The following is a 23,948-nucleotide window of genomic DNA, read 5'->3' on the forward strand; positions in this document are numbered from 1 at the left end:
CCATCATTAGTTGCCTATAGTTCTTTGTCTAGGAGTGAGACCCCATGATATATGATCCCTTCCATGTTAACATGTCTATTTATACTGTCATTGTTTTGGTCTTGTTTATGCAGCCATTTCTAGGAGAGGAAATCTCACAGCAGACTTCCTGGTCTTGTGGCTCTTACACTCTTTCTGCCGTCCTCTTGTAGAAGCTGTACTGGCTGCTGATGTATTCACTGAGTCTAGTGTGCACAAGTCCCATTCTCTGCCTTGTATCTGGCTGTGGTTCTCTCTAATGGTCTCCATTTGCTATACAGAGAATATTCTTTGGTGAGGAGTGATAGCTGTGGGTATAAAGATAAGATTTAAAGTGTAGTTGGCAATTACACTAGTCTAGCAAAGTGGCAGTAGTAGATTCTCTTCTAAGATACGTGATCTTACTAACTCCAGGTAGTTGGCTAGGTTTCTAGTAACAAGGATCATTTCCTTCCATCTGAGTGGACCTTAAATCTACTTTGCCACTGCTTCTACCAACATGTGAATGCCACTATTTCACCTTTATGGACATCTTGTCATGCTTACCATTGTCATTCATAGGTGTCACGACTCTGTAGAGTTATCAGTTGCTTCCCTCCCTTGGCAGCTTATACAGTACTATCTAGTGCTGTGGAACCTAGAGCTTAAGATGAAGACTTTCAGGTTGGATGTAGTTCAAAACATCCAAGTCCTGCATCCTCTGTGTGCAGTGTCTTCAGAAGCAGGTGCTTACCTTCAACCGTGAGATGCAACTGAGGGCAACAGCAATAGACTGCACATCCTCAGGGGTCACTCTCACGCAACTAGAAGGCCCATGAGAGAACCCAGCCAGACTTAAAATTTCTAGAAGTAACTTCCTTCTACCAAAGACCTTTCTAGCTCACAGCTTAGGAGGTTGTCTGAGTCTCTAGAGCCCTATAGGTCAAACTCTAGGTGATCATCCAAACTCCCTGAAGCCACATGCAGGGCTCTCATATCCAAAGGACAAGACAAGAACCCTTGATGATATCAACAAACCCTGGTTTCTTGAGATGTTTGGAAATTTTCTGTGTTCTATAGCATGAATTCTAATTTTATCTTAATCATAAGAACCAGGAGTCAGATATCAGGGTAAATACTAAAAGATCAGAGAAGTAGAGCAGTCAGTCACTAGTTCTTACCTCTACTGGATCCTCAGACCAAGGAGGTAATCCTGTCCCTATGAATCCTCAGATTGAATGCCTTCTCTAGGAATCCTCAGACTGAATGGGTGATCCTATTCCCACTGTTATCAATTCCAGGCAAGCCTAGCCCCACTCATTAGGAACTTGGCACAGTTCATCACCCCTCTGCACATAGAAAGCTGTACCCTGGCTCAACACAGGCACAGGAGGTCCCTTTAAGAGTAGGGCTCCACTTATGCTCTCTCTTTCTGGCATTTCTCTGAGGAGGCAGACCTCTGTCTGTCTGTCTCTCTCTCTCTCCTCCTTCTCCCCTCTCTCTCCCTTCTTCCACTTACTTCCCTTCCCCAATAAAACTTCCTTCCCATGTAAATTCTGCCTGATAGCATGTTTGTCCCTCACCCACCAAGGTCCCATGCCCTGCATATCATAACACCTGCAAATTCTCAGACTGAACACTGTCTCTATGAAACCTCAGACCAAATGGTTGATCCTGCCTCTAGGAATCCTCCAACTGAATGCAATGAGCTCCTGTCTCCCCCACCCTATATTCCACTCTCCATCCAGCCATATCACTCCTGTCTCCATTTCCCTAGTGCTGGGATTAAAGGAATGTGACTCCCAAGTAATGGGATTAAAGGTGTGAGCCACCACTGCCTGGCTCTGTTTCTCTTTTAGACTGGATAACTCTCGTGTAGCCCAGGGTGGCCTTGAACTAAAAGAAATCTACCTGTCTCTGCCTCCCAAATGCTGGGATTAAAGGTATGTACTACCACTACCTGGCCTCTATGTCTATCTAGTGGCTAGTTCTGCACTCTGATCTTCAGGTAAGGTTTATTTGTGAAAGCACAGACAGAATATCACCACAGTATTTCCCTGCTTTACTTTTACCTCAGTATCTGTATAGCCCAAAAGTCTTTAGGTACACAATCAATGATAATTGGCTCAAGATATTTAGGAAGATATGTTGTCTGCAAGCTTGGGGATGTACTGGGTTCAGTTGTTTCTAATCATGGTTTACCTTTGGGGTCACCCTCAGAGGTTTATCAAATTTTGGTTCCTGTCACTTTTCCTCTGGCCAAGATTCTGTTGCAGCGGAGGTGAATCATCATCAGTCATGTTTCAAGTCACTGGTTTAGAACTGCCTTAAATAACACCCTGACCAATCAGGTCATTTGTTTCTTAGTAGAGAGGCCTGCAACGAGAAGACAGTGTGACAGAGTGTCTGCCAAGGCCACACAGTGCTCTATGCAGGACATGTGACTATCAGCTTGGTTGCTACATGCAGCAGAAGGGAAAAACTGCTTCAACTACAGCCTCTGCATGCCAAAGTCACATGTTCCCCTCAGAAGACACAAAACCACTCAGACCTGTAACCACCTGTGGTTCTAGGCGGGCCAGTGTCCATCGAGGTGGAGACAAACGCCTAAAAGTCACTTATAGATATGAAACCTTTGTGAGATGCACAGATGCAAAGACTTTCTCCCATTGTGTGAGCTGTCCCTTCACTCACTTAACTGTTTCCTTCGCTGTACAGAAGATGTTTGACTTTATGAGGTCCTATTGTTCACTGTTGGCCTTATTTCCCAAGTAACTAGGTTTCTGTTTGGAAAGTCCCTGACCACGCTGTATCTTGATGTATTTTTACCTGCATTTCTTTCTCTGACAGTTTCAGAGAGTCAGGTCTTATTCAATAGTCTTTGACCCACTTGGTTTGCTTTTTATGCATGGTGAGAGATACTTTCATTCTTCTACATGTTCTGTCTGATTTATGGTTCCTAAAGCTAACTTAGCCACATAAAACCATGCATGCATTTATTAAATAAAAGTGTATGTGGAACTGTCTAGGGGAATAAAAGGGACTAATGAGAGTCAGGAGGCACAGGAAAAGGGGTGCAGGGGAGGAATAAGATGATGGGATATGCTCAACATAAAATACATACCCGTAAGAAACTTTTTAAATAATAATAATAGGTTGTATAAAATTTCCTAAATGTAAGAGAAGAATACCAAGACCCACGCACCTCCCCGTGGCTGAAGAACTTCTGTCCTCCCCTCAAATCATCAGTTGCCTCTTTATTAACCCCTTTTCATTAACTAATCTGGAAAACTCAATTCCTCCCATTATTTTCTAATGACTTAGCATATTAAATTCTATATGAAATCTTCCACAAGATGTCATAAAATAGCAGGATTATATAATGTAGGTATCTACAGTGTTGTGTTAGGTGCCTAATGCAGTCAGTCAAAGTCAGTCACATTCATTATGTAATAGGGCAGTGCACAAAACTGACCCACAATCCCATAGACAGTCAGGGATCTAAAGCATGGATCCTTAAATTCCTTCCTTCAGATGTCCTACTGAGTCACAGAAACATAGGATCATGTTCATGCATTGTAGTTTAATACATTTTCATAATCTCATAATACAAATAAAACAGATCACCTACATAACCACATGGTAGCTATTAGAGGTTTTATTATAGAAAATGATAGGATACTTCACAAATAAGTTTCTAAAATAAGTTAACTGAAGACAACGTTCTTCCTTTATTATGTCTTTATTGGGGGTTGGAAATTTTTGCTCGTTAAATTCTTTGGTTTCTAATTTTTGACATTGATCTCTGCATACATACATACACACACACACACAATTATACCATTGGAATAGCCATAATATTTAATTAGGTATGTTTTACCACCCCTTTGAGCCTCTCCAAAAAATTAGATATTCACCTGAAGAGTTTCTAAAGCATGCTACCACTCTAATTTCCTTACTATCAATACAAAAAAAGTTAATAAACATAACAATGAGACTGGTGGTCTCTAGGTATGAAAATTAGAGTAGAGCCTTCAAACGGACTTGGGACCATCTATGCATACATGATAGGCTTGATTTTAAAGTTCCCCATCTTCATTGTCGGAAGGACACATTCAATCCATTGCAGATTATTTAAGGTCAATCCCCTGCAGTTTCTGGTCAGATTGGCATTTCATTATACTTGAAGTGGCATCTTCAACTCCCTCCTGCCTCTTGCAATTAGCCAAGAAAAATCCAGAGCCAAGGGAAATGGTTTACAAGAGTTCACCAGCTCTTCAGTTCACCCTGGGACTAAGCAGACTCACCAGGGAACACACTAGAAACAGCAAAGAAAACACACTTGGAAGCATCTCTCACACCTGGCTCTTGAGGTGAAATTAATCTAACCTAAAACTTTGAGTTGACTCCTAGAAAATATTGTAACTCCATCCAGGCTTTTTTGTTGCTTGACATTAACAGATGGCAAAAATTTAGAAAGCTTTTAAACTATAATGGGCAACTTTCAAGGCCTGGAAAATGCTACATAGCATCTTTGGAGAATATAAGGACAATGTAATTGACAAAACTATAGGGACAGCAAATACCATATCCCCTGAAAATCTGTCTCCAAGATGTGATAGTAAAGTCCTTTATCTTTGGACAATAGTATAGAAGCTGTGAGTATTGCCAGCTTCCCTGTCCCCAATGTTATCTACCACGGAAAGCTAATATTGGAAAAGACCCCATCTGAATTGTGTAGCTTAAACCCAAGTTATCTCGAGTGTTTTTGAGTCACATGAATTATTTTTCTCTATTTTTATTTAAATTGGAATCAAGCTTGTTTTACATGTCAATCCCAGTTCTCTCTTCCTCCCCTCCTCCCCTGCCTCCCACTAACCATCTATCCCATCCCCTTTCTGCTCCCCAGGGAGGGTGAGGCCCCTCTCTACTTCATGAGCTATATAAATTTTTTAGATCTGGATTCTGCATATAAGAGGAAAACAAACAATATTTGTTGGGAATCTGGCTTGTTTTGTTTAACACGATTGTTCTAGTTTCACCTTCTATTGAGATGATAAAAGCAACTTCAAGGGAGGAAAACTTTGTTCAACTTACAACTCACTGCAAGAAAGTTAGGCAAGGAACTTGAAGCAGCTGGTCACATTCATAAACAGAACAGAAAAATAATGAATGTGTGTGTGCTTGCCTTTTAATTGACACCAGAGTTAGTCAATATTAATTAGCATAATGATGACCTCCAATTCCATCTACTTTCCTGAAAAGTAAAGATTTAGTTCTTCCTCATAGTCGTATAAACTTCCACTGTATGTCTATATTACATTTTCTTTATTTGTTCCTTTTCCCATTGATGGGAATGTCTTCTGTACATATGCTTCTCTTATTGGTTGATGAATAAAGCACTGTGGGCAATGAGACAGGATGATAGGTGGGACTAGGAGACAAAGAGGATTCTGGGAAATATATGCAGAGTCAGTCATCATGTAAGACTCAAGAGGAGTAACATGTCCAGACTCTTTCTTCAGTAAGATAAGACCACGTGGAAATACTTACCTTAACATAGATGGGTTAACAATTAAGACAGAGCTAGCCAATAAGAAATCCAAGCCAACAGTCAACAGTATTATAACTAATATAGTATCCGAGTGTTATTTGGGGTTCTGAGGCAGCTGTGGAACCCAGCGGGAACACCATAACAGTCTGTGGACATCTAGACTTCACCAACCTTTTCAGACTTTCTGGGTTTCCCCAACTCTTACAGCCTAGTAGCTAAGCTCCACTGATGATCCTATTTTAAGAGGAAGTAGCCATGTAATAGTGACTTTAAGCAGCTTTCCCACAGTTACACAGCTAGTAAGTAGTGGCACCAGCATTAAAACCTAGACCAGCTTGGGAGGCAAAACCCTGTTTCTAATGACCTGAAAACTAGGTGTGGCTTTATAATTGTTAGTGGCTGGGAAAGAAGTGAAAAGACATTTCTGAGCTAAGCTTCCTTGACCATGAGCAATTATCCCTCCTATAGGATTGCACATGCTTTGTAAATGTTTCTTTAGAATCTATATACATGAGGCATTATTGGTCTATGACTTTCTTTCTCACAATTACCCCTCTGGGTTGTAGCCATGTAGGCCTTGATCTGGGAAGTATTCTTCTCTTTTTGTTTTGTCTAGAAAAAGTTTATGTAAAACCGGTACTGTTATATCCTTTAATGTTTGGCAAAGTTTATTTTAAACAAATCAGAAAAACTGAAAAGAAAAATACAATATCCTTGGGTATTCCTGGGGATTGTTCAGGACTCCCCGCAGAGGCGTCTCCAATCCCTTTTAAAATTGCTGTGGTGTCTGCTCATAACCCATCACATCTTCCCATAAGCTCTAAATCACTGCTAGGTTACTTATAATACCTAATATCATGTAGATATGATAAAATGACTGCCACACTATATCACTTAGGGAATAATAACAAGGACAGATGCAATTTTTGAACCAAATGTTTTTGAACCTCAGTTGGTTGAATCCACAGCTTCAGAACCTGTAGATATTGTGATCTGACTGTGACTCGCAATTTATAAAAACTGCACATTTAAATTTTGATGTCTAAAAATTGAGTGTTAGACTCATTCTTTGACAAATCAACCCAATGGTGGCTTTGTGCATTGGGAATAAAAAGGGAAAGTGAGACAGTGTGGCCCCACAGAGTCTCAGACATTTGCCCTCTGCCCTTCACAGACTATCTGGCCAATCCCAGGCTAAATGTACAGCCCAGATCTTAACCATTTCACTACTGAAAAGAGTAAATTCCACCCTGCCTTCTTGTGCCTAGGCTGCTTAACTTGGTCACACTTCCTTCATCCGCCTCCACAAACAAACTCTGTGTCTCTGGACCACTGCTCCTGCCATCTTTCATGGTCACTTCTTCTTTCCTAGTGAACAGCACCAAACACATCGTTAGGAAGTTCCGAGGCCACCTGCGTACCAAGATTGAGTCTGGGGAAGGGACAGTCCCTGTCCGGGGCCCCAGTGCAGTCCAGACGTGGGATGGCATCCTGCTGGGGGAGCAACTAGTCACCATGTCCTGCACAGACAAGATTGCCAGGTAAGAGCCCAGTTAGCTGTTCTCTTTCAAAAATCAGTTATAGACCTCAACGAGGACAGCAAAACAGCAGGTCCAAACTAGGCCTTAGTATTGAACCCACTCACAGAAACACTGTGTTTGTCATCAACAACTCAGGTACCTGAGGCATTGGCCTTGCATGTGTATGCATGCTGTGTAAGTGCACACATGTGGGGGCATTTGAAGACCAGAAGCCAATGCTCAGTGCCTTCCTCATTCATTCTCCACCTCATCTTTTGAGATGGAGTCTGTCCCTGAACTTGGAGTTCACCAACTGGGCTAGACTGACTGATCAGCGAGCCCCAGGAATTTGCCTGTCTCTGACTCCCCAGCACTGGGATTACAAGCACACGCCACCACACTGAGCCTTTATGTGGGTTCTGAGGTGTCAAATTCAGATCCTTACTGTTGAACAGCAAGAACTTTACCAATAAAGCCATGGCCCCAGTGCCCGCCCATCCATATTTGTCATTCCATGTGCTTGAGGAAAAAGTACCTTTCGAATATGCACACCTAGCCATTTCATGTTGCCGCAGCAAACATTCAAAATCTCTGACCTAATGATTGATTCCTCTTCTGTTGAAATGTAAATTGTAATAATTATTTTTATATGATAAAAAACAAGCTGAGATCTTCCATCTCTAGATGCTGTGATCACTGCCAGGGACTGAGTGTGGAACAAAAAGGGTTTTTCCTGCCACATCTTTTACTTTACACTAGAGGTTTTCCAAATACTTCCATGGGCTGTTCTCATGGAGGAGCAGCCTCAGGTTCAAGGTGAACAGAAGGGGATGGAATTTGCAGGAAGGATATCTTGGCATCCTACGCAGACTCCTGTTAGTCAAGAAAGGCCTGAGCTGGGTGTGGGTCACCCACTCCCCTTAGCCTCATCGTCATGCCCAAGATCCACTCCTTGCCCCCTGCCCACCTCAGTTCTGATACCGAAAGATGCTTCCCACTGCAGGAACAGTTCCATAAACCATGTCTGGAAAATACTTACAATGTGTGCATTGAGGTGAAGGGTCATAGCAGCCTGAATTTGTCTGACAGAGTCATAAGGTCCCAAGCTACACCAACCATAACATAAGATGGTTAGAAGAGAGAATCTGAGTGCACTGGAGACACGGCTTGGTGGTTAAGCACTCTTGCTGTAAAATTATGAGAACTGGAGTTCTGATTCCAGTGCCCACAAAAAAGGTAGGAGTATTGCAAAGGCCTGTAACTCCAATTCCAAGGGACCTTCCATCTTCTTCTGGTCTCTATGGAAGCACAGACATGTGTAGTCATGTATACACATAAACACACACAGAGAGGCTCAAACATGCACACACATAAATAAACAATAAAATCTTTAAGACTGAGTGAATTGGAAGCTTATTTGGAATCCATGATAAATGTACTAGTCTGTAGTTTATAAACTAAGTGGAAGGGCAGAGGAACTGACCCTTAGAGGCAAATGTAGTCTCTAAGCAAGCACATACCCAAAAATTCCAACAGTTTTGCTGCCCCTAAATTTTCCTATGTGGGTGTGTTTGCAGCTGCAGCTAGTTCAGAAATGTGAATCCTAGTCTTGAAATGAATGGAGAAGGGAGAAGGGCTGGGAAGGCTAAAGGAAAAATCAAGGCCAAGGACCCAAGAAAGCTGAATGTATCATCTAAAGCAAGAAGCGTCTTACATACGAAGTCCTCAGCTTCCTGCCACCAATGTAGGATCTAAAGTCTAAGACAAGCTGTCCTCCACAACCCCAAGAGATCCCCCAGTAAGCCAAAACCTCGGGAGGCACAGACTGTGTTCCTACTGCCTACATAAGACTTGGGGTGTCTTATGTGCTCAACAAAGGTATGTGAACCAACTGAGCTATGTTAAGTTCTGTACCCTAAAGGGCTGCTCTACTGGGCATCTTTCACTCTACTAAAGAGAACACAAGGCTAAGGCGTAATGAGGCTTAAGTTCTGCTCACATTTCAAGCTGGGGACATCAGATACCAAACAGTGTTGGGGAAGTACAAAGTGACACTCCAAAGTCCAGAAGCCACCTTCCCAGGGTTCCTTACCCTACTCTGAGAATTCTGGGGCTACAGGGCTGGGAAAACGTGAGCCTCTATCAACAGTGATTCCAAATTCTCATGGGAAATTACCAGGTAGCTATAGAAAAGCAGTCCCATTTAGGCCCTGGCTTTGATTGCCCCTGGCTTGGCAGAACAAGGAGAGGGCTAAATGACTGTAAATCAAAGCACTGATTTCTGCATTTCGAGACACAACCTATAGTCTTCAAACAGCTCATCTTTGAAGAGAAAATGTATTCCTCTTTACAATATTTTCATCTGCTCTTGGAGTGAAAGGGGGAAAAAGCAGCAATTTTCACTTTAGCAAAAATCCTCTTGATACCCTCAGACAATGCTAGTTTTCTAAGTTAATTCTATGGCTCTCCAGAAAAATGAAGTAAATTAATGCTACAGAAATGAAATCTTGTCTCTGGGATCTTAACATCAATAGACAGTAAATTAAACAGGGGCTACAAAACCCACCTTATATTGGTTGCTGGCAAGTATATTGATGATAATGCTCATAAGACAGGGCTTTGTCTTTTTAATAACATCCCCTTAAAAACACAGCAGAAGCCCATGTTGCATTATCTCCAGGGATAATTAAATGATGTCCTGGATGGAAAAACATTCTAGACTGTTTTCTCTTGGTACTTTTTGTTGTAGCTATCGTTGTTGTTGTGGTAGTAGTGGTAGTGTTGCTGAGGTGTTAGTAGTATTGTGGTGGTGGTGGTGGTAGTGTTGTGGTGGTGGTGGTGGTGGTGGTGGTGGTAGTGTTGTTGTGGTGTTGGTAGTATTGTTGTGGTGGTGGTGGTAGTGTTGTGGTGATGGTAGTGTTGTGGTGGTGGTAGCATTGTTGTGGTGGTGGTGGTAGTGTTGTGGTGGTGGTGGTGGTGGTGATGCTGTTGTGGTGTTGGTCTCAGTAATTTAGGGGGTTTGTTTGTTTGTTTATTTGGTTTGATCTGGATTTTAGATTTTTTTAGAGAAAGCCTTTCTGTACAACCCTGGCTGTCTCTGAAACCCTGTCTGTGTAGACACCAAGATGGTCTTGAATTCAGGGACTCACCTGACTTGGCTTCTTAGTCACTGGGTTTAAAATTGTGCACCACCACAGCTTTTTCTCGGTGTTTTTGAAACAGGACCACACCATGTAGCACAGCCTGTGCCAGAACTCACTATGAAGGCCAAACTTGTATCACTTGCAGTGATCCTCCTGTCTCAGTCTCCTGGGTACATGAATCACCACATCTGGCTTCTGGCGTTTTATTTTAAGAAGAAAATGCTGAGGGAAACACTTATGTCTCTGCCCCACATGACTACAGGAATCAATCCCCTGGGACCAGGTGGGTTCACACCACCAGTTCACATCATCTACCCCGTTAGCTCCTCCTTGCCAGATGTAGTGATGGTAGGAGGAGACAGGACAGACAGAGGGGTGTGGTGGAGGCCAGGGCTTAGAGATGTCCTCATACCCTTGTTGTGTAGCCTTGAGGTCACCTCCCAGTTTCCTTCTTCTGAACTTCTCTTCTGCCTCCCTTACTGTCTCTTGTTCTGCCAGTCTCTTCTCTCCTCTTCCTCTGTCTTTCCTGATGTCTCTGTCCCTTGTCTGTCACTCTCTGTATCTTTCTGTCTATTTCTCTGTCTGTCGCTCTCTATATCTTTCTGTACTTGTCTCTCTTGCTCTCCCCCTTTGTCTCAGTATTTTTCTGCCTCCCTCCTTTTCTTGCCCTCCACCCTTTTCCCCATACCCCCCCATTCATTGCTGCTCTCACACACTCCTCAACCAGTGAGTTCTCACACTAACTGCTTAGCTTCACCTCCTCTCATCACCTAGTGTGCCATCATTTCCTTTCCCTGCCCTGCGGGGAATTCTGGGAAAGTTGCAGTCTTGCCCTCATCATATCCCATCCTATCACACACCCTGTCTCCTACCTTGAAATGACAGGGATACAGTACCTAATGCTATTGCTTGTATCTGGGCTTGACCTTCATGGGATCATTGATGCCACTTGATTTGCATGGTGTCTGTCACAGTGAGATGCACATGATGGCTCTTGATAAATAGTGCTTATATTGGTAATGATGATGAGGGCAGGGTAACGCTGACCATAACAGTGACAGAAATAATACACCCCCTCTAAACAACCCTGTCTGGATGAGGCTAAAGCAATTGGCATAGAAACACTTCCTTTGGCTTGGAGGTCCTTTGGCTCCTCCACAGCCAACCCTGAGCATAAGATACGGATGTGAGTGTTCATACATGAGCTATTTCAGAACAGAGGCACATTTGCCACTTTTGAGCAGGAACATATGTTATGATAATGGTTCAAGACCATAAGCATCTGCAGTGTGCTTCACATAGAGACATTCTGATAATGTATGTGTTCATCTGTTTTCTAGCCTGTACAAAAACAAAATTTCAACCTAGGGCTTAAATAATGCTCAAAACAGAGGGCCTTCACACACAAGTACAAATGAAACTTTCTGAGCAAATGGATTACGGACACTCAGAAGAGTGAGGCTAAATACACAAAAGCACAGGAAACATAGTTTATAAAATACTGTGAGGACACAGTTGGCTGTATAGCCTACAACACATGATATACAGTATCACACCACATTGGAACTAGATAGACTTGGGAGCTTATTATTAAATTTTCAAGCAGTTTTGAAAGTGAGATGTTAAATACAGTCATTACTAAAACTGAAAATACACAAACTTACAGCTAAATTATACTAAAAGTAATAAACACTCCAAATTTGCTTCTTCAGAATTATCTGACCAATATGTGTGCTTTAGAAATTATTTATAGCTCTATTTCCACACAGGGGAATACTATAAACATCTTTATAAATGAGCTGCTGCTCAAACCAGTGTACCTCCTCCTAAGTCTATACTCAGTGACCTGAGGCTGTCAGCTTAAAATTGGTGAGGCTGTAGCATTTACACCGTGGAAACTGGCATAAGATACAAGTGTGCTGCTTTTTGAAGAGAAGGAGCTAACTGCTACCAGTATATCTTAAGAGCAACAGTGTAGAATGATTCTAGAAATAACTCATATAAGGCTGGCTGTGCATCTATTGTTTATTTTAAGGAAACTTCATTCTTCCTTAGAATTTATCCCCGAACAGGCTTTCTGTGTGTGTGTGTGTGTCTCTCTCTCTGTCTCTCTCTTGCTCACTTACTTGCGCTCTCTCTCTCTCTCTCTCTCTCTCTCTCTCTCTCTCTCTCTCTCTCTCTCTCTCTCTCTCTCTCTCTCTGTGTGTGTGTGTGTGTGTGTGTGTGTGTGTACATGCATATGCAACCTTCTCTGTGGAAGTCAAAAGTTGGCATCAGATGTCTTTCTCAATCACTTCTTCACCTTTTTTTCCTTTCTTTCTTTTTTGAGATGTCACTGAGCCTGCAATTTGCTGATTTAGCTAAATTGACTAACCAGGGTCCTCCTGCTTCTGCCATCCTCCCAGTGCTGGTGTTGCAGGCACACACTACCATATCTGCCTTTGTTTTTATGTGGGTTCAGGTCTTCATGTCTGAGCAGCAAGCGTTTGACCAACTGAGCATCTCCTCAAGTCTTTATCACACAATGCATATAGAAGTCACCGAGTTTATGAAAGAAGGAGAGATAGTCAGGAAGGGGGATGAGAAACGCCAATCAGTGAGAGGCTGAGATATTACACAAGCTTCAGATCTCCTGTTAGCAAGTTCTCACAGTGCCTTGCTAAGTTGAAAGGAAGTTTATAGTGAATGAAAACACTAGTCCAATACTGGCAGACACTGCCCTGTTATTGTCCTTGTTGCTGATGTGTTATGACTTTTCTAGGGAGATGTAAAACTAACCACTGTCGCCAAAGGGATAGCACCAACAGCTGAAAGTAATTTGTCCAAATTCATCCTGAGGGGTAAAATGAGCTTATTAGGGTTGCTATAGAGTGTGGGCAGCTATGGACAGCTAAATCTCCGCCCCACTCCAAAGCCCCATCTACCAAATTCCTATTTTATATGGACCTAAATCCAAGGTAGAATTGACAAAAGCTGGATACAGAGTGTTACTTAGTGTTACAGCGGTAGTGGTAACTATAGACTCAAGCAACATAAAGAATAAACAAAACCAGACTCTGGGAAAAACATGTTTATATGTGCTCCATCCTTGTCCTTATCAGAGACTCTGCTGCTATCAGTAAATAGTGCCTATCCATAGGAAAGATGGTGTGCCAAGATTACTGCAAGATGAAATTACTCTGGCCAAGATTCAGAGGGTTAGTCTTGCTATGTGATTCCACTAGCTTCAAGGAACCAACTCATTGGTTAGTGATACGAGTACTACTGAGACTTATATTAAGGAGACATTTGAAACATCATGTGGAGAATCAAGAGGAAGAGAAAATCCCAGGTTCTAACTCACTAACTGCATTGTGTTAAGTCACGATGACTCTCAAACAGTATCAAGTGGTGTGCATGGGGTCAATAGTTGGTGAATATCTATTGGCTAAATAAATGACTGGAATCTCTTCCTTTGTCAGAAAATTCAAGTTATAAAACATTAATGTGTGCAATGCAATTGAGTATGGTGTAGAAACAAATATTTTGTTGTGTGTATCATGGTAGTATAGGTGGTGTGGTGTATTACATCTTCATATATGTGTATGCATTCAATGCCATGTGTACATGTGGGTGTGCCAATGTGAAGGAGGAGAGGCCAAGGTTTGATACATTCTTAGATCACTCCCCACCTTATTTTTAAAAACGGGGACTCTTACTGAACCTAGAGCTCATCAATTCAGCCCAACTGGATTGGCAGTAAGTCCAAGGAGCTGCCTGTCTCTGCCTCCATGGCAGTAGAATTACAGCCATGTGCCCTGTAACCAGGATTTTTGTGACTGCTGGGGACCTGAACTCAGACTATTGCAAGCACCTTTGCCAACTGAGCCATCTCTCCAACATTTGAAAACTAGTATTCTAAAAGATTGTAATCTTCCCACCAAAACCAATACGTTACTTGAGCTGCCTATAGATTTTAGGGAGGTGTTAAATATAAATTAAACCTACCAATTAAGGAAATCAGTCTTACCTTGAAGCCCAGTCTTACATATCTCTCTCTTAATAAATGCAGTTCTCTTTGAGCACTGTAAAAAAAATGAGTCTGGATGACTTTTTCTCATCCTTTATTTCTTGTGACTTTCACATGTTAAGATTAACAAAAAATAATAATAAAATGGTGTTTCTAATTAAGGTGGAGGAAACACATCCACTAGATAAATCTGTGGTTCGCTTTGAAAATTCCCTGAAATATTAAAGAAAAACTGGAGTCTGATGTATCCAAGGATCTAAACAATTATACAACTGTATCATTTCCCAAATGCAGATCAAAAGTATTACTTGGGCTTCCTTATTTGTGATCAATGGCGCCTACATGACAGTATTGCTTAAGTAATAACAGTCATTCTTCTAGGTATAGAATTTTTATGAATTAAAAATGATTTCATTTTACAATGCTAGTGGTATGACCAGTTTACAGGAAAACAAGAAAATGATACCAAAAGCTTGAAATTTCTGCAGTGCTTTATCATGAACCATAAAATAACATGGCACAAAATACCTTTAGTTGTCTATCAGCTAATGTTTGAAAATTTTCTTCATTCTGTTTAGAGTTGGGACTTTCACTGGAACTCCATCCTTCCTTTTGCCTGTACAAAGACAGTTAGTACTCAAGGTAGACAGTAGTGGCTCTAATTGTGGACCACTCTGACGGTTCTAATTCCTTATCAAGGGATGAGAACATCATTGGAACATCAACCAATCCCCTTGAAGACCCATTTCATGATTCTTTTTCATGAGACCTTAATGCTGCTCTAGGAAGCATCCAATGAACGGATTTCTTTGTTATAAAAGACTAAGCTCATATGTTAGGAGAGGGGACTCTTATCCATTATTATCCATCCATTGTACTTTTCTTTATACATATGTACATCTAGCATCTACACACACACATACACACTGACCCACATAGAAACACTGACATAGACACATACACATAAAAAATAAAAAGAAATCAAAACAAGAATTTTAGCTAAAACCCTGATGCTAAACAACATCTTATACATAAAGGCTAACTCATAAGTTCTAAGTAGGTAGAACTAACCCCTTATGAGTGACAACTTTCACAGAAAACAGAACTAAATCTTGGGCTTAAGTATCCCTGTAATCCCAGCACTTGGAAGACTGGGCCAAAAGGATCCCAAGGTCAAGGCCATCTTGAACTATACAGGGAGACCCTATCCTGTGGAATCAATGGCCAGGATTACAGTTCAGTGATAGAGCATTTGCCTGGTATTCAGGCTTTGGGTTCCACCCCCAGCATTGTAAATAATAATAGTAGTAGTAATAATAATAACAATTTAAAATCCCCCACATCAAGAGGATGACTCAATCAAGAAAGTTCAAGGCTTTGCAACCTCAGTTCTCTAGAAGATGAGTCAGGAAGACCCCATAATTTTGAGAAAAGCCTAGGTTACTAAAGGAATTCAAGGCCAACCTGGACAACGCAGTGAGACTCTATCTAGCTCAAGGAAAGAGGAATGCAATAAAGAAAAATTAAGAAAATGTAAGAAATGTCAGCTAATATTCCAACTATCACAGAGACCAATAGCTAACTCTCCTATGTTCCTGTTAATCTTTTTCTTAGCTTACATTTTTTCCTATAGCTAGGATTCCGTTGTGTGTGCCAGCTTGCAAACTGTTCCTCAAAACTACAACCATGGCTCTCTGTTAAAATAACAAGCACTTTAATGTGAGTGTATTACTTCTAGTATTTCTGCCATTAGCTGCTTTACTCCCTGTCGCTGGAGGCCTGCTGTGTTTCCAGGTCATTACTAACTACTATGAGGAGTGCTCCCCCAACCAAAACAAACCTTTGTACAAATACTTTGTTCTAGATGTCATATTTCCTATGTAGGATTTGTGGCTTCTCAAAAAAAAAAAAAAGGACAAAGGGCAAGATGGAATCACCTGGCAGCAGGTGACTAAATAGACACCTCTAAAGATCTGTGTCATTCCAGAACCTGTGAGTCCAACTTTAAATGGCAGAATTAAATCGGGGAAACTAATGGAGGCTTATACCCTACCTCAGATGGCTTCTAAGCGCAACCACATGTGTTCTTGTAAGAGACAGGCAGAGAAAGTGTGAGGACAGGCACAGGAGATTACCCATGGAAGAAGGTAGAGTTTGGATTGGTGCAGACACAATGCAAGAGCACCAACAATTGCCACCAGCAGCTGGAATAGATGAGGAGGGTCCTCCCCAGAGCCTCAGGGGACTTACAGTCAGGCAGATTGACAACTTGATTTCAGATCTCTGATGCCCAGAACCGCAAGAGGTGTGCTTCTGCTGTTTGGGGGCCCTGTGGTGCAGTTGTTTGCTATGGATGCCTTAGGAACATAGCACAACATCATGAGTAAAATCACTCATTTAGTTTAACTATGGAAAATCATGAAGCCAGATAAAAATTACAGTAAACTATGTTCTGAAAATCCAGGCTCTGACAACACTCTTAAAGATTGAGTGGATCTACAGAAAATGGGTTGCTTCATCTCATCAGTGAAAATTGACCTTTAAAACCACAAAATTCAAGTTAAGTAGCATGTCACCAGCCTGCAGTAGTTAGAGGAACAGGTGAAAGCTGTCCCTGTGTAGATGGCTTTTTTTTTCTTTACACTCTGAGCAGTCACTGTCACAGACACAGCCTCTCCTTAAGGAATGGGGAAACCAGAGCAGTTTTTGTCTCTATGAAGCAGACATTGAGCTGTTTATGTAAATCTAAACCTTCTGGGACTAATGTTCCTTTCTATATGGCTTCTAATTTTAAGTACCTGGACCTGGTTATTGATCACAATGTCATGTTAAATAAGGGAATTTAAACTTTCTCCATTAAAAATGAATTTTTTAAATATATATGATAGCTGTTTTCTGGAGAATCGGGCATCTGTCTGGCATCAGACTTGGAGTCTGACAGAGAATGGGATGCTCACCTTCCAGGCAAACACCTGTTATTCACTTTCACTCCAAGCAGCTCCTTCTTCTCTGCACATGGGGCCCTAGGGAACAGTTCTGACTTCCTTCCTTCTTGACTTATTGGCAGGCTCCTCCTCCAGAGCACATTATCAACTCCACAGAATTCAAAAGAGGGTGATGTGCCGTTTTCTCATTCTATATTTGTTTGGGAGGACAGTACTGGAGATTCAGTCCAGGGTTTTGTGCATACAAACAATATCACTGAGCTACACTCCAGAATTCCCCACCCTCTTTTTGAGACAGGGTCTCTCTATGTAGCCTAGGATGGACTGGAACTTTCCTTATAACCCAATTGGCCTTGAACTCATGATTGCCCTGCATCAACCTCCCAAAAGACAGATTAACAATCATACGCCTCTCTACTCACCTCAAAAATCCTTTGTACACATTCTTTCACAGAGAGTTCCTGGGAATTTTTACAACAGCATTTAAGTAAGCTTTGTTTGGTCTCTCATGATGAAAACAGAGTGATAGAGTGGGTGACACTTATCAAATACCCAAGCAGTAACAACAAATCAACGACAGCGTGGCACCTACCAATCCTGTTACTACTGCAACCACCCACTGAGGTGGCCAGAATGGCCAGATTAGTATCCCCAGAGACACAGATGGCTGCTGGTCTCCAGGACTCTGCTCAGAGGTGTAGAAACAGCAGAGGGCTGGGAAGCCCAATTCTATAAAACAAAAGTAGCTATCTAGATCAATGAGTAAGAATACCATGGAAGTGCAAAGAAAGCTAGAGAGTGAGCAAGCATACCCCAAAACAGTCCTGGATGTCCTAATAATCGACTGGCAGGAGGCATTATGCAGGCGGTCAGTTGGATGTGATGCATCCACATGGAAGAAGATCCATAAAGAAAGTCAAGAGGGCGAATGGAGCATTCAAGAGGAGCCCTTGACGGGGCATAGTGGTTTGTAGCACAAGCAATAAGGCAAACGGGGTGATTATCCTATCTTTTCTTTCTGTGGGTATACTGTGATTATTAAATCAGTTCTATAGTAAAAGGAAAGTTAATTATTTCCAGTCTTTTTGTCTTCTTTTGTTTGCTTTTCATTTATGACTGTCCTGTAAAGACTGTCCTGATACATATACCCTGGTACTTTATTAGAGTATAGCCATGGGATGAGCTCCTAGAAGTCCTGTTACTGATTCAAAGGGTTATCTTTCTTCTCCTTTACCCACAAAAAAAATAGTAGAAAATGGTTAGTCAACTGGGAATGGACTGGCCAAGTGGCTCTGGCTTCATATTATTAGTTGTATTCATAAAAGTGGAGGGCAAGTGGTGTGGCACTAGGGAAATATGTGGTGGAAACAAGTATTAATCCCAAGATGGATGGAAAATTGATTTCCTGTAGTCTTTCAATGGCTTGGAAAGCAGACAGTACTAGTGTGGCCATATTCCAATGGAGACAGGCAGCTATCAAACTCCAGCAGCACTAGAATCACCTAGAAGACCTAGTAAAAACACAACCGCTTGAATCCACTCCAGAGGTTCTGATTTGGCAGGCCTAGGATGGGGACTGAGAGTCTGTGCTTCATTCAAGTGCCCAACCCTGTATCACTCAGCTGCCACACCTGAGCATCACTGAGTGAACTGTTGCTTAAACCAGCAAGAAGTGGTTCAGGATGGCCCAAGTGGCCAGTCTGGATTTGACGTTTTTTAACTCCAAAATTTTCTTTAGCTACAGGGATGCTAAAGTTTCAGCTTTGAATGAGTTTTTAAAAATGATGCCCAGGTTAGTCTAGACTGACAACCAATCAGATAAGAATGTATTTGGGGGCTGCACTGGTTAGTTTATGACAACTTAACAAACTAGACTCACCTAGGAAGAAGGGATTCTCAATTAAGGAATTGCCATCAGTCAGACTTGCCTATAGGCATGTCTACGGGGCATTTCCTTAATTAACGATTGATATGAGAGTGCCATCCTTCTGTGGGCAGTGCCATTCCTGGACAGGTGGTTCTGGGTGCTATAAGAAAAGTAAATGAGCCAGCCATGAGGACAAGTCAGTAAGCAGCATTCCTCTGTGTTCTCAGCTTCCGTTCCTGTCTCCAGGTTCCTACCTGGAGTTCCTACCCTGGGTTCCTTCAGCGATGTCATGTGACTTGGAGTTGTAAGATGAAGTAAACGCTTTCTTCCCCAAGTTGCTTTTGGTCATGGCTTTTATCACAGTAATAGAACACTAACTAGGACAAAACCCAAGACACTCAAGATGTGTTCTTAAAGCTTCTAGCTGGTCAGCTACACAGGCTAAGTTGAAGAGTATGGTTCCACTGAGGTCTGTGAGTATCATCTACAGATTGTGACTACTTGGTTCCCTCAGTGTGACCTTCACAGACTTCAGACAGAACATGAAAACGTTTGCAATTGTTGTGTTGTTCTGTTCAGAAAACAGACTCACAGAAGAACGTAGAAGTGTGTATCTTTGGAAGGATCTCATGCTGCACATTTACAATTCTAAAATAGTTGTATCTTTCCAGGACCACATCATGATGCTATAAATAACAGGAAGAAAGACAAAATGCCCAAAATACACATCACCAATGGATGTTCTTTGTCTAAACTTCAAGGCACACACCTGTGGGGAGGGCCTCATACACAATGAGTCTCATCATTTTCTCCCTACCTAGGAGGTCACAGTTCAAATTCAGTGAGGAGATGACATCCCTTGGCTAAAGAAAGGCAACCTTTTCTAAAATCTCTCCTCCACTTATCTGTGGTATTTCTGTGAGTGACAAACAGACAAAAATATATTTATCTAGGGATTATCTATATTGAAAGCTAGGCATAGGATTTCTGTCTCTGTCAACATTGCAGGCATATCAGCTATTTGAACAAAAGGAGAGGTATTTTTCCATTCAATCCCGAATACTGAGGATTCTCCAGTTCATATTCAGAGAGACATTTGGTTTTATTGATCGTGTTAGCTGAATTTGTTTAAACTCTTATAGCCAGGCAAAGAGGAGGTTGATTTTTCTTTTTATTGTAAAGGTTATTAGGGGGAACCAGATATAGAAGTTATTTGTCTTCAGACCATCCAGTGAAATCAGAACACTGAAATGTGTTCCACAAGTTTTGTTCAAAGCCAATACTTTGATGGTCTCAAGAATTACTATATCACTTCATGGGAATTCTCATCTTATGGTCTGAGGCTTAGCTTATTTGAAAAAGATGCCTCGTTGTCAAGGGAGGTTTATATATTATTCTGCTTTTAATTGATAAGAAATATCTAAATTTTACCAACAGTCTGAAGGTTGTAAGCTCCACTTGTGCCATCTGTAGCCCATAGCCCTTTGCTTTAGATGTTACCTTGGCAGACTTTCTGAGCATCCTTTGTTACAAACCTTTCCTTGGCATGCTTGCCCACCATCTCAAAATCTGAAAAGACTATATCCAAAACACTGCATGGTAGCAATTCTGTTTTATTCCTCCTCAGCATCTATCTCTCTATCTGTTTATTTATGTATTTATAGGAGTGCTACTCATTTGTATCAAGTAGAATCTTGACTAGGCTGGCCTCCAACTCACAATTCCCCTGCCTCCATTTCCCAAGTACTCGGACTAAACTACAAGAGTGCACAATCATTCTTGGCATTTGCTTTAAAAAATAATTACTACATTGTTTTTATTTAATTGGAGGTGTTCTACTCATGTGATACTGCACATGTGGGGGGTCAAAGGACAACTTTCCTTCCAACTTTTGGGTTCCAGGGATTAAACTTGGGTCCTCAGGCTTGGCAGCAGACACCTTTACCCACTGATCTGTCTTGCTATACCTCTTCTTAGCTTTTCATTTCTTTATCTTATTTTGTTGCTTGTTTTTATTTTTGTTTGTTTCACTTATATTTGAGAGAGAGAACACGAGGTTGGGTATATATGGAGATGAAGAGGATCTGAGAGGAGTTGGGAAGGGGAAAAGAAACCATGATAACAATATGTTGTATGGAAAAATAATAATAGAAATAAATAGATAATAAAATGACAAAAGAAAAGATGCAAGGGAATAAGCCAATTCCTGAAACACAACTCAAAACCACCAACACTCTTCCTCCCAGGAAGAGTTCAGGTATCACAGGACTCCTCCCCCGAGTTTTGTAGATAATCTGTAACTCACCAGTGAAAAGTGAAGGCATTAGAGGAACCACAGTGGGTATGTCATATAGTAGTGAAAGTTCAGAATGAAGCAGGAACAGCCAAAAGACATCAGGAATGAGGACATGTACTTCTTCCAGACATGCCCTTTGTCTCAACGCATTCTGGTATTGCACTGGAATAAAGTGCATGTATCCAAGGACAGCCCTTTCTTTGCTGAAAAGACTGGTGTGACTTCTAGAAAATGACCACAATATTTTTAAATGAAGATATGCAAATCTGATAGTCTAAAGTAAATGTTTCATAAAACCAATGACTGTTTAAATCGTAGGACTAAATTGTTTGTATATAAATATTACCTTTTATATTCCATTTGAGTTTTATGTAGATGAACACATTACTTTAATGACCTGCATTTACGGAGGGAACGGGGAAAGTGGTTCCCTGAAATCCTTGCCAGCCAGATGGCTGCCTTTTCTTGCATGAGATTAAAAGATGTTTCTCATTCGCCATGATGCTTCTGAGGCAGATTAATATCGCCAGCTAAATTGCTTGTGTTTTCGGAATAAAATTTAAAGAGAACTTTTTAAAGCAATTGGTGTCACCGGTTCTTGGAGCAGATTGCTCTCCAGGTAGAGACACATTCGGTAATTAATGGAAAGAATTCTGTGTTAATTGACTGCTTCGGGAAGAGAGATATAATGACCCCTTATTAATCATCAAAAGAGATGTACAGCATGGAGGTCCCACAATAATTGCTCCAACAGTGGGAAAATGTTAATTAATGAAAAAGAACAATGATGTAAGAAATTAGCTACATAATGCCTGCCTCCAATAGTGGTTACATTTTAAACACATTAGAGTGGAAACCACAGAGTGTTGCTTTAAGTAGCAGGCACACTGGACTTTCTACCATGAATTGAGGTGGGGGGATTAAAAAAATGTTTTTAACAGTACTTCTGAAATCTCTGCTTGAAGAAGTAAGAACTTTCACCCAGAGCTATATTTATTTCAAAGAAAGGGCCCTTGTCAATCATCTCTGATCTAGGCTTTTTAGAATAAAAACCATCCCCAGACCAAAACAAGGTCATTTATTAATGCCCTTTAATTTTAGCACAGTAGGTCATTTTGACTACTAAGGACAGAGGGAATGGAAGACAATGCTGTTCCCAAAACGGAAATCAGCAAATTCAGTTTCTGAACCTTTCCCAGATAGTAAACAATAAAAACATTCATATTCACTTTGGGAATCAAGCATCTTCTTTCAAACAATCTAATTTTAAATCTCTGAGAGAACAGCACTTCCCGTCTCTCTAACAAGTTGTAGAAAACGAAGTTGAGTTTAATGAATATGTGAAGACACTATCAGAAATCAGTACTAGGTCCTCAGAGCAGCAGTATCAGTGGTCACCCTGAAGTCTTGCCTCTGAGAAGTTCCCAGGCCATCCTTCTCCAGGCTGAAAAAAGGGACACCAAAAGGGTCAGGCAGCTGAAGAACAGAATGACACCAACAGCACTCACAGAACCAGCTCCCTGAATAGACCATGAGCTGCCAACACCACATCCCCAACAGAGGCAGGAATCCCACTGACTTCACCCTTGCTTTTCCTTCTAGCTGGAATGTGCTGGGACTACAAGGCGCTCTCCTCTGTCACTTCATCGAGCCTGTGTACCTCCACAGCATCATTGTGGGAAGTCTGTACCACACTGGCCACCTTGCACGGGTCATGAGCCACAGGATGGAGGGCATCGGCCAGCTGCCTGCCTCATACCGGCAAAACAGGCCTCTCCTTAGTGGTAAGAGAGCAGTCTCAAGAAAGAGACATGCAACCTCCTCTTTGTCTGCAGGATCCTAAACACAGGCCCCATGACCACAACTCTTGGCTGATTGCATTCATGTTGGCGATGGCAATTTTGGACTTAATGAACGAAATGACAATGACGAAACTCAATATGGACAAATAAGTGTGTGTGTGTGTGTGTGTATGTGTGTGTGTGTGTGTGAGTGTGATATCTGATAGTAGGTAACATTTTAGCATGAATTCATCTCACGTCAGCATCCTGTTTTCACTGCCGTTTTTAAAGTGGCTCATACAAAAACCCTAATGAGGCTTAAAAGATCCGCAGCCCCTTGGTTGGCCCTGGTATGTGAGAACCTGAGTTCGGATTCTCAAAACCCATGTAAAAAATCTGAATGTGGTAGTGTAGGGGTGAGCTAACAAAACTCTTCAGCCATGGAGGGCTGATGTTCTTTGGCTGGCTGTAGCGCAGTGCGTGCCTGGCTGGACAGATGGAGGATTCTACCTTTGTGAAGGCGTAGGCTTCCTCTCCAGTTCTGACACCAGCTGAGATGGGAGGTCAATGGTATATGGAATATAATATATTTATTTACATTCAAGCTGAGGGGACAGAAAGCGTGGCAGGCTTCCAGAGGAGAAGAGAGCTTCCTTTCCTCTTTCACTTCCTTTTATCCTCACCTGTGCTAAATTTCCCTATCTCCGCCCTTATGGGCGTGAAGAGTTTTGTGGGCTCACCCCTACAGTGGTGGTGCACATCTGTCACTCCAGCACTCTTTTGGGGTGGTGGGAGCTGGAGACAACAAAATCCCCAGAAACTCACTGATCAATTAG

At 41.6% G+C, this 23,948-nt stretch overlaps 1 protein-coding gene across 2 annotated transcripts in view; it reads left to right on the forward strand.

Moving 5' to 3' along the window:
- The window catches only part of Adarb2 (adenosine deaminase RNA specific B2 (inactive)), a 548,454-nt gene that overhangs the window by 491,847 nt on the left and 32,659 nt on the right, over positions 1-23,948 (forward strand). For both annotated transcript variants that reach the window (XM_040755571.1, XM_040755572.1), the window contains exons 7-8: positions 6,924-7,092; positions 22,934-23,115. In XM_040755571.1, coding sequence (XP_040611505.1) covers positions 6,924-7,092; positions 22,934-23,115 — 351 coding nt within the window. The remainder of the gene's footprint in view (positions 1-6,923; positions 7,093-22,933; positions 23,116-23,948) is intronic.

The sequence above is a fragment of the Mesocricetus auratus genome, unplaced genomic scaffold (assembly GCF_017639785.1).
Source record: "Mesocricetus auratus isolate SY011 unplaced genomic scaffold, BCM_Maur_2.0 Super-Scaffold_100013, whole genome shotgun sequence".
NCBI lineage: Eukaryota > Metazoa > Chordata > Mammalia > Rodentia > Cricetidae > Mesocricetus > Mesocricetus auratus.